The sequence below is a fragment of the Aegilops tauschii genome, chromosome 6 (genome assembly GCF_002575655.3).
Source record: "Aegilops tauschii subsp. strangulata cultivar AL8/78 chromosome 6, Aet v6.0, whole genome shotgun sequence".
NCBI classification, from domain to species: domain Eukaryota; kingdom Viridiplantae; phylum Streptophyta; class Magnoliopsida; order Poales; family Poaceae; genus Aegilops; species Aegilops tauschii.
The window spans coordinates 10,282,251-10,294,425 of NC_053040.3; the positions used below are offsets into that span (position 1 = coordinate 10,282,251).

Consider the following 12,175-nt stretch of genomic DNA (forward strand, 5'->3'; position numbering starts at 1 on the left):
TATTTGCGCTAGTCGCCAACTTTGACAACCAGAGTATATGATATGCTGCTTTGTTCCCTATATTTGCACTGGTGGCGAACTTTGATGCCCAGTGGATGTAATATGTGTAATAGCCGTGATAGCCTAGCGTTAGTTGCTTGCTTATTTATTTCCTTGTTGTCTTGTTTATTTGTTTGCTTGTAGTCATTGCAGTTCTTTTTCCGCGGTTAGCTAGTGGCTGCAATAACCTATTTTTTAAAACTAGGCCACAATAACCATGGGCTAATATTTACTGTAGTGACACTGGGCCTCCTACTGGCCGTAGAAACAGTGGGCCTTCTACGGGCCATAGAAACAATGGGCCTTCTACGGGCCGTAGAAACAATGGGCCTTCTGCGGGCATCAATGGGCCTTATACAGGCCGTATGATCGATTGGCCAAACATGGGCCAAACAAGCCGCATTATGGCCGTAAACGGGCTAGAGTTAGAAGCGTCCGTTCATGGGCCGACCATAACGGGCCATCGTTAATAGGCCGTATTTGATGACGCTATGAAAACAGCCCAACGTATTAACGGACCACAAACGGGCCGACTGTAACCACGAGCTGAATTTGGCCCACAAGCAGAAAATCACAGTAACGGGCCGTAAGTAAACGAATGCTGGAAATGAGCCCAAGAATAAATGGGCTCTGAGAAGGCCGAAAGATAACATGGGTTGGAAACGGCCCACCGGAATAACAGGCCGTTAATGGGTATAAAGTGATACACTGTTCATTACGGGCCAGTTTCACCACGGGCCATTAATGGGTGTAAAGTGATACACTGTTCATTACGGGCCAGTTTAACCACGGGCCGTTAATAGGCCAAGAGTTACATAGGGCCTCATATGGGCCGAAAGACGTCATGGGCCATACATGGGCCAGAAGTGAAAACGGGCTGGAATCATATTGGATAGCCCAGATGACGCTACTGGGCCTAATTCGGATAGGGCGTAACGGGCCTTGGGTTAGCGGGCTGTAAATGGGCTATAAGCGAATAGGCCGTTAACAGGCTTTCCATGGGCCGGCCCGCCACCTTTTGACCAAGTCAAATGGGCCGACCTTTTCACAGGAATGGGCCTCTGTTGGGCCGTGCCACGTGTCGACGTATCATAGGCGCCTTCTGTCCAATGAGTGGATGACATCTGTCCCAACGATGAGCCGACACGTGTTTCCTCCAGCCAATGATGATTTTACACGTGGAAAATCCCCATTGGTCGGGGCTGTTAACGGGTTATCGGATCCAAAACCCAACCCGATAGCTTAACGGCGTTCCGTTACGGTGGATGCCACGTGTCGGTCACCTTAACGAAAGCACTTCTGTGACGCGCGATTTATCGTCATGGAAGTGCACACTTCCGTGATGATAATTTTGGTAATGTCATGGAACACTTCTACGACAGCACAGGTATGACTATCTTGATTCTGTCATAAAATCGTCATGGATGTACATGCATGACAAAAAACGCGACCTACTGTGACAAACACGTATCATCACGGAAGTGTATTTTTTTTGTAGTGATTGCGTGGGCGCCACTGGCCGCATCTCATCGTCTTGTTGTGTAGAAGAAGAAATGACCGCCGATGCTGTTGGTGCCTCCATCTCTATGACCTTGCCGTCCAAGCCCGCAATAGCAACAAACACGTAGCACTAGAGCACGGGAGGAGAGCTGATCAGGGAAATCACCTTTCTTGACGACAGGAGAGTTAGTGATGGGCGACTCCACGCGACGCTGATGTGATTTCAGGCCACACTAAAGGATGTCGGAGAAGGGGGCCGTAGGATGAACTCAACAACATCGCTAGTGGGCTTGGTGGATATTGTGTCGAGGGCTCGGGGATGCACTCGGTGATGGTGGTGGACCTCGGGGAGGGAGGCCTCATACACGTGGATGCAGGGGAAAAGAGGGTGCACGGGCTTGGAGGCATTACTCATCCACCTCTTCTGGCAAAGAGAGCTCATCGGGGCCAACCGCGTGAAGGAGGAGCTTGAGGTAGCTTGGAGGAGGCGACGACGGCAGCCAGATCCATGTGGCAAGCCAGAGTGGAGGCATCCCACGTGGGAGCAGTGATTTTGGTGCCTAAGCTTAGATGCGCCTGCTATTATGTTTGTTCATTGCAGCATGGAGATTCGGGAAATGGGGCATGAGGTGGCATTGCTAGGGCGTGGAAAATCCCCAAAACGAACTATACATGCATGAATAGTGTGATACATGTGGGTCTATCGTGTAGCACACGAGGAGGGTTCGAACGAAGGATAGACGGTGCCATCTTGGTTGGATTCTGATCCATGGCACCTAATCGTCTGCATTCATCTAAGTCGTGTCTCACTCTGCTGCCCATGGCGTGACTTTGAAACTTTGAATCCGAGTCATGGCCTAAAGATTTGTGTAGCTCCAGTTGGGGCCTGCGGTGTAGGATTGTCGGTACACACACACCGAATGTCATCCACGACCGATGTCGGCCAACAGATTGCTAGCTTACCAGACGCTACAAGAGGTAGCGTCCTTCGTGAAGTTTGTGTGCTTCATCACCAACCAGGTCATTCTAAGACATCATGGACAACCCATTCATCTATGTGGTTGACTTCAACATTGGAGACGACTTCTGGTGGTCGTTGCTCATGTCACACCTTGCTCACCATGGAAACAAGCTGTTTCATGTCACGTCACTTGCCACCACATTAATGCACCGCACGGATATGCATGCACCTACAGTCGTGCATGGTGTCCGTCGGAGTTCGGGCGCGTCCCTAGGGGCTCCCATTCCAGTACGACGAGAAGGACCTCCTGGTCTGGGCTAGAAGTCACGTAATGGTACCTACAACAATCTCGAAAAGAGTAGAAGGCCTGGATTTCGAGAGCATCTGAGCTCGCACTTAGAAATCTATTTTTGTTCCCACGGTCCATACATAGAGAGAAACTAGAAAAGAAAACACAAAACACGCATACATGCATGCATGCTTCCACAAATGGGTTACCACATACCTTTCTAGGGCTCTGGTGACCTCACATTCATTGTTGACCCCTTATGACCTCACATTCATGGGAGAGATTTCCTGACCTCACATTGTCTGTATAAAAGCCTATCACCTCTATGAATCATGTGTCTCCACCATTTCAAATCCTCCGCGCGCCTAAGATACCACTTGAGAAATTACTAATGGCCAACAGAAAGAATGTCATGGCCATGTTATTTCTCACCACCATTGTGGCGGTGGCGGCCACAAGGCCAGCCGAGACCTATGGCGCTGCGGAGGAGAACACATTGAAGATGGCTACCCCCAGCAGGAAAGGGGTTGACGCTACCTTAGCAGCTACACGTGTTGTTGCCGCCGAGAAGTCCATCAAGAAGGCTGAAAGCGCCACCACACCAGAAGAGGCCGCGGCCGCCAAGCAAGATGGAGCAAAATCTGCTTCTGCTGCATTAAAGTACAATACCATCTCTCAGCAGGCAAATGGTAAAGGTTCTTCTACCTCCCTAGGCAGGAAAGAAGCAGCCGGTACTTTAGCCGCCGCACACTATGCCGCCGCCGAAAAGTCCATCAAGAAGGCCAAAACCGCCAAGACACCTGCAAAGGCCGTGGCTGCCAAGCGAGACGCAGCAAAGTCTGTTGACGATGCATTAAAGTATGGTGCCATCTCTCGGAAAGCAGCTGGTACAAGTTCTTCTACCTCCCCCAATAGGAAAGAAGGCACCACTGATGCTGCTAAGATGTTCACCAAGAAGGCCGAAACTGCTACCACACCTGAAGAGGCCGCGGCTGCCAAGCAAGCTGCAGCCAAGCAAGCTGCAGCCAAGTCTACCGCTGCTGCATCAAAGTATGGTGTCATTTCTCAGCAAGTAGCTGGTACAAGTTCTTCTACCTCCCCTAGCAGGAAAGAAGCTGCCGGTACCTTGGCAGATGCTCGCATAGCTGCTGCCGAGAAGTCCATCAAGAAGGCTGAAACCGCCACCAGACCTGAAGAGGCAGCATCCACTAAGAAGGATGCCGCGAAATCTGAGACTGATGCAATGAAGTACGGGGCCATCTCTCAGCAGGCCACCGGCAAAAATGGTGCCCAAGTGGTGCCTTAAACACCTATTCACGCGCAACATCATCTGCATACTACCATGCATGCAAAATAGCAGCATTGAGATACCACGTTATGCTAATTCTCATGCATGCACGCTTTGTTTAAACGTTCCCATTACGAATCATGTATTAATGTCTTGCTTGTTTTATTTTTAGTAGTAAGACACGCTTGACTTGCTTTAAAAAAATACAACAAACGATGTATACATGTATTATCTGAAAATTAATAATATGAGTTCCACCGCAATTTGTGTCTTTTTGTCATAATTTATCCAATACACAAAATTGGACGAGTCATTGTGTTATGGCTCCATGGAGCGGCGAATCATTTTTTATTTTCTTGCTTGTTTTACTTTTAGTAGTAATGTCTTGCTCGTCAATGTATTATGGCTCCATGGAGCGGCATAATGATATATGATATATCTTCACTACTTCAAAAAGAACTTAAGGTTTGGTCATACATCTGCCCTTCATCCAACCTCCCTACCAATCCTTCCTGTTTTGATTTTTTCTCCCATCTTTGATTTTTCTCCCCATTGATTCTACCTAAAAACCGCCTCAATGTCACATGTTTACTGTATATGTCAAGGCCTCCTTTGGTTCATAGGGTAGAAAAATCATAGGAATAGGAAAGTCATAGGAAATTAGATGACACGTATCTCAAATCCTATGAGTAGGAATAAGAAAGGAGATGCCCTTTGATTCACATCATAGGATTTTTACATTGAATCTAGGCTAATGTTTATTTTCCTATTAAATGTGAAGGATAGGAAGAATTCCTCCACAGGATTAGGATTCTATTCCTACAAACCAAAGGACTCTAAAGGAATTTTTGCTATAGAAATCCTATCCTACGAAATTCTTACAAGATTCCTCCAAATCAAAGGAGGCCCAAGTGGTTGTGGTGAGACAGTGGCTGGGCACTTCAGATTTATTCCCGTAACTGACTGTCAAATTGAGTCATCTCTCGTCCTTTCGATGATTGTAAGAAAGTTATATGTTTACTGTATATGTCAAGTGGTTGTGATTATCGTTACCGGCCACAAAGTTATATTTTCTTGTCTTAACGAAGGGTTGCATACAATGCGTGTAGGTCTTGATGCCTGATAACCCACAAGGGATAGGGGTTCGCAACAATTTTTGAGGGTAGAGTATTCAACACAAATTTATAGATTCGACACAAGGGGAGCCAAAGAATATTTGTAAGTATTAGCAGTTGAGTTGTCAATTCAACCACACCTGGAGATTAATTATCGGAAGCAAAGTGATCAGTAGCAAAGTAGTATGATAGTTTTGATAGTAGTAGCACCATCAATAGTAATGGTAACAGTGGTAGCAATGGTTTTGTAGCAGTGACAATAGTAACAACAGCAGTAGTAACTTAGCAAGAACAATATGTACGAAAATCATAGGCATTGGATCGGTGATTTTTTGGATGATATTCATCATGTGACAGTTACAACCTAGGACGATACGGCACTAGCTCCAATTCATAAATATAATGTAGGCATGTATTCTGTAAATAATCATACGTGCTTATGGAATGAACTTGTATGACATCTTTTGTCCTACCCTCCTGTGGCAGCGGGGTCCTATTGGAAACTAAGGGATATTAAGGCCTCCTTTTAATAGAGAACCAGAACAAAGCATTAACACACGGTGAATACATGAACTCCTCAAACTACGGTCATCACAGGGAAGTGTCCCGACTATTGTCACTCCGGGGTTGCCGGATCATAACACGTAGTAGGTGACTATAACTTGCAAGATCGGATCTAGAACATAGATATAATGGTGATAACATAAACGGCCCAAAGAGATAAGCATTAAGCATGGCAAAGTCATAGCAACATCAATCTCAGAACATAATGGATACTAGGGATGAAGCCCTAACAAAACTAACTCGATCACATGATGAATCTCATCCAACTCCTCACCGACCAGCGAGCCTACGAAGGAATTACTCACTCCCGGTGGGGAGCATCATGGAATTGGCGATGAAGAAGGGTTGGTGATGACGAAGATCGAAGATCCCCCTCTCCAGAGCCCCAAACGGACTCCAAATCTGGCCTCCCGATGAAGACCAGGAGAAGGCGGCGGCTCCGTCTCGTGGAATGCGATAATTCTTTTTCCCTGATTTTTTCTGGAAAAATAGGATTTTATAGCGTCGGTTTCAGGGTCTGCGGGGCCACCATGTGGGGATAACCCTCCTGGGTGCGCTTGGAGGGGGCGCCCTGGTGGGTTGTGCCCATCAAGGTGCCCCCCTCCGGTTGTTCTTGGCTCCAGAAATTCTCTTTATTTGTATAAAAAGTCCTCGCAAAGTTTCGTTCCAATCCGAAAACTTTTATGTCTGCACAAAAAAAACACCATGGTAGTTTTGCTAAAAACAGCGTCAGTCCGGGTTAGTTTCATTCAAATCATGCAAATTAGAGTCCAAAACAAGAGGAAAAGTGTTAGGAAAAGTAGATACGACGGAGACGTATCAACTCCCCCAAGCTTAAACCTTTGCTTGTCATCAAGCAATTCAGTTGATAAACTGAAAGTGAAAAAAAAAATTTACGAACTCTTTTGCTCTTGTTTTCATAAATAAGCTTAAACATCACCCAGGTTTTTAGCCAAGATTATAACTAACCATGTCGACAATAACTCTGAAAAATTATATTAACTCATATGAGTAGAGACCATGGGAAAAAGCCTAGTAGTAGCGCGGGTAAAAGACTAGTAGTAGCGCGGGTGCCCGCGCTACTACTATGACGCTACAGCTAACTCGTAGTAGTAGCGCGGGTGCCACCCGCACTACTAGTACGTGTGTTAGTACTAGCACGGATTCCACATGCGCTACTACTAACTATCTGTAGCGCCTGTCTGTGACCCGCGCTACTACTATTAATCTAAAAAACCAAAAAAAATCTTGACCCCATGCATGTTGTCAATGGTGTCATTGGTTCGATCCAGCGACGACAGGCATCGCCGGAGGTGTGGACGGGTAGCGGCAGACCAGATCCGGCGACGGCTGTTGGAGAGGGCCAGATCCAGTGTAGAGCAAGACGACGGTGTGAGGATCCTCTTCGCGGTCAAGGCGGAGAACTCCTGGTTGGCCATGTCGACGACCTGTGCAGGCATGGGCATGGGAGGTGAGTGAAACCAAAGAGAGAGGGAGAGGGAAAAAGAGAAACAAGGGAGAAAGGAAGGAGATGGAGGGCGCATCGGGGCTGCTCACCGGTGGTGAGGTGCTCCGCCGTGGTTGCATGGAGGCGAGGAGGAAGACGGGCGAGCTCCTGGACGCCAACGATGCGAGGAGGAAGATGTTGGGTGCCATGGAGGAGGAGATGTTCTTGGGCAGGAGCACCATGGAGAGAGGGGGGAAGTGAGGGAGAGAGGAGGAAAGTGAGAGAGGGGGAAAGTGAGGGAAAGAGGAGGGATTCGGCCGAGGATATGGAGATTTCACCTACCTCGTACTTAGTAGTAGCGAGGGGTATAAAACCCCGCTACTACTATCAACTTAGTAGTAGCGTGGGTTTGTACCCCTCGCTACTACTATGGCATGTCCCGGGAGGGCACGGTAGAGACCACTTAGTAGTAGCGAGGGTTAAAAACCCGCGCTACTAGTATCAACTTAGTAGTAGCGAGGGGTAAAAACCCACGCTACTAGTAAGTAGCAGTAGCGAGGGTTATAAACCCGCGCTACTAGTAAGCGTCTGCCTATAAGCTTTTCCCTAGTAGTGGCATATCTATGACATAATCAACTAGCGAGCAATAATAAGATATCTCAAACAACAACACGTTGTGAAAACAACCATGATATAATATGACAATAGTGGTATCTCGCTAGCCCTTTCTAAGACCGCAAAACATAAATGCAGAGCACCTCCAAAGTTCAAGCAACGACTAAACATTGTAATTCATGGTAGAAAAGATCTAGTCATGATGCACCCAACATTAGCTACACATAGTGCATAAACATGACAACAGTGCTCTCAGGTTTTGGCACTTATTTTAGAAGGTGATGACACAACATAAAAGTAAATAGATAGTCCCTTCGCAGAGGGAAGCAGTGATTTGCAGCGGTGCCAGAGCTCAAAATTTAAAACAGAGAGGTAAATGAAAATTTTGGAAATGCACCCTTATTGTTTACTTCGCGACCATTAGTTATCGATATCTTCCATGCTAAACACATTAGCGGCAATTCCGAAGCGATAAAGTAAAGGTTAATACTCCATAGGAGTTTTTGTTTGATTATTTATAAGCTCTATTCTTTTTGCAGGTTGGGACTAGGAATCCCTATTACCGCCCCTCTCGTGCAATGACGAGTGAATAAACACTCATCATGAGAATAACCCGCTTAGCATGGAAGATACTGACTACCTCCTATCGCTCTATGAACAATCCAGGCGCACAAAAAGGATATTTATTTGAAGTTTTTAGAGGTGGCACATGCAAATTTACTTAGGACGGCAAGTTAATACCGCGTATAGGTAGATATGGTGGACTCATCTGGAATAACTTGGGTTTAAGATTTTTGATGCACAAGCAGAATTCCCGCTTAGTACAGGTGAAAGCTAGCAAATAGGTTGAGAAGCGGCCAGCTAGAGGGCAACAACGGTCATGAACAGGCACTATGCATAAGTAACATTGGACACTAGCATGAGTTGGATATGAACACCATGAACATAAATATCATACAGGCTATGTTATTTTGATTCAACTACATGCATGAACATGTGCCAAGTCAAGCCACTCAAACATTCAGAGGAGGATACCATATCATCATAGTACATCACAATCATTTTAACGCAATGTTGACATCCAAGATAAATCATTATCCACTCCTACTTGTTGGGGAACGTTGCATGGGAAACAAAAAATTTCCTACGCTCACCAAGATCAATCTAGGAGATGACCATCTACAAAAGGAGAGATTGCATCTACATACCCTTGTAGATCGCTAGGCAAAAGCCTTAAGAAATGCGGTTGATGTAGTCGAACGTCTTCGCGATCCAATCACGATCCATCCCGCGAACTCCCGATCCAAGTGCCGAACGGACGGCACCTCCATGTTCAACACACGTATGGCTTGATGACGTCTTCACCTCCTCGATCCAGCGAGCGATGGTGAAGTAGTAGCTCGAGTCCTCCGGTAGCACGACGGTGTGGTGGCGGTAGTGGTGGCGGAATCTCAGCAGAGCTTCGCTAAGCACTACAGAGAGGAAGAGGGATGCGAGGGAGAGGAGAGGCAGCGCCGTTGTGTGGAGATGTGCTCTTTGGGTGCGGCTGCCCTATCTCTACCTCTCTATATATAGGGGAAGGGAGGAGGGGGTGGTGCCCCTAGGGTTTCCCCTAGGGGGCGGTGGCCAGGGCAGATGGGATCTCCCCTAGGGTGACTTGCCCCCAAGCCGGGAGGTGGGAAGCCCTAGGGAAACGCCCCCAACCCTCCTATTACGTGAGATGGGGTGAGGGGGGGGGGCGCTCAGCCCCTTAGTGGGCTGGTTTGCCCCCTCCCCTTGGCCCATGGCCCCCCAACACTTGTCGGCCCCGCCGAAACCCCTTTCAGTAACGCTGGTCATCACCCGGTACCCCCAGAACAATTCTGGACTCCAATACCCTTCGTCCAGTATATCTATCTTCACCTCTAGACTATTCCGGAGTTCCTCGTTGATACGTCTCCAATGTATCTATAATTTTTTATTGTTCCATGCTATTTTATTATCAATCTTGGATGTTTTATAATCATTTTATATCATTTTTTGGTACTAACCTATTGACATAGTGCCAAGTGCCAGTTGCTATTTTCCCATGTTTTTTACATCACAGAAAATCAATACCAAATGGAGTCCAAATGCCACGAAACTCCAGGATGATTTTTTATGGGCCAGAAGAAAGGCAATGGGCCCTGGTTGCACCTGGGGGGGGGGGGTGCCCCGAGGGGAGCACAACCCACCAGGGCACTCCAGGAGGCCCAGGCACACCCTGGTGGGTTGTGCCCACCTCAGGCGCCCCCCGGACCGCCTCTTTGCTCTATAAATACCCAAATATTCCAGAAACCCTAGGGGAGTCGATGAAATATTCATCCAGCCGCCGCAGAGTCCAGAACCACCAGATCCAATCTAGGCACCATCTCGGATGGGGTTTGATAACCCACAAGTATAGGGGATCGCAACAGTTTTCAAGGGTAGAGTATTCAACCCAAATTTATTGATTCAACACAAGGGGAGCCAAAGAATATTCTCAAGTATTAGCAGTTGAGTTGTCAATTCAACCACACCTGGATAACTTAATATCTGCAGTAAAGTATTTAGTAGCAAAGTAGTATGGAAGTAACGGTAACAGTGGCAAAAGTAACAGTAGTAGTTTTGTAGTAATTGTAATAGTGGCAACGGTAAAGTAACTAAGCAAAGAGCAATATGTAAAAAGCTCGTAGGCATTGGATCGGTGATGGAGAATTATGTCGGATGCTATTCCTCATGCAATAGTTATAACATAGGGTGACACGGAACTAGCTCCAGTTCATCAATGTAATGTAGGCATGTATTCCGAATATAGTCATACATGCTTATGGAAAAGAACTTGCATGACATCTTTTGTCCTACCCTCCCATGGCAGCGGGGACCTATTGGAAACTAGGGGATATTAAGGCCTCCATTCAATAGAGTACCAGACCAAAGCATTAACACTTAGTGAATACATGAACTCCTCAAACTACGGTCATCACCGGTAAGTATCCCGATTATTGTCACTTCGGGGTTAACGGATCATAACACATAATAGGTGACTATAGACTTGCAAGATAGGATCAAGAACTCACATATATTCATGAAAACATAATAGGTCCAGATCTGAAATCATGGCACTCGGGCCCTAGTGACAAGCATTAAGCATAGCAAAGTCATAGCAACATCAATCTCAGAACATAATGGATACTAGTGATCAAACCCTAACAAAACTAACTCGATTACATGGTAAATCTCATCCAACCCATCATCGTCCAGCAACCCTACGATGGAATTGCTCACGCATGACGGTGAGCATCATGAAATTGGTGATGGAGGAAGGTTGACGATGACGATGGCGATGGATTCCCCTCTCCGGAGCCCCGAACGGACTCCAGATCAGCCCTCCCGAGAGAGATTAGGGCTTGGCGGCGGCTCCGTATCGAAAACGCGATGAATCCTTCTCTCTGATTTTTTTCTCCCTGAACGTGAATATATAGAGTTGGAGTTGAGGTCGGTGGAGCACCAGGGGGCCCACGAGGCAGGGGGGCGCGCCCCCACCCTCGTGGACAGGGTGTGGCCCCCTGGTCTTGATTCTTTTGCCAGTATTTTTTATATATTCCAAAAATATTCTCCGTGAAGTTTCAGGTCATTTCGAGAGCTTTTATTTCCGCACAAAAATAACACCATGGCAATTCTGCTGAAAACATCTTCAGTCCGGGTTAGTTCCATTCAAATCATGCAAGTTAGAGTCCAAAACAAGGGCAAAAGTGTTTGGAAAAGTAGATACGATGGAGACGTATCAACTCCCCCAAGCTTAAACCTTTGCTTATCCTCAAGCAATTCAGTTGATAAACTGAAAGTGACAAAGAAAAACTTTTACAAACTCTGTTTGCTCTTGTTGTTGTAAATATGTAAAGCCATCATTCAAGTTTTCAGCAAAGATTATGAACTAACCATATTCACAATAACACTTAGGTCTCATGTTTACTCATATCAATGGCATAATCAACTAGCGAGCAATAATAATAAATCTCGGATGACAACACTTTCTCAAAACAATCATAAATGATATAACAAGATGGTATCTTGCTAGCCCTTTCTGAGACCGCAAAACATAAATGCAGAGCACCCCTGAAGATCAAGGACTAACTGAATATTGTAATTCATGGTAAAAGAGATCCAGTCATAGTCATACTCAATATAAACTAATAATAATGCATGCAAATGATAGCGGTGCTTTCCAGCTGGTGCTTTTTAATAAGAGGGTGACGACTCAACATAAAAGTAAATAGATAGGCCCTTCGCAGAGGGAAGCAGGGATTTGTAGAGGTGCCAGAGCTCGATTCTGAAATAGATAAATAATATTTTGAGC

At 46.2% G+C, this 12,175-nt stretch overlaps 1 protein-coding gene across 1 annotated transcript; it reads left to right on the forward strand.

Annotated features, from left to right (window-relative positions):
- The first annotated feature begins 3,149 nt into the window (after window positions 1–3,149).
- LOC109761373 (uncharacterized) lies at window positions 3,150–4,340 on the forward strand. Its single transcript, XM_020320191.3, has one exon. The coding sequence runs from the start codon at window positions 3,181–3,183 to the stop codon at window positions 4,093–4,095; it is 915 nt and encodes a 304-aa protein (XP_020175780.1). The 5' UTR covers window positions 3,150–3,180; the 3' UTR covers window positions 4,096–4,340.
- The last annotated feature ends 7,835 nt before the right edge of the window (window positions 4,341–12,175 follow it).

Coding starts and splice junctions, on each gene's coding strand:
- LOC109761373 (XM_020320191.3), top strand. CDS start 3,181: ATGGCCAACAGAAAGAATGTCATGGCCATGTTATTTCTCACCACCATT.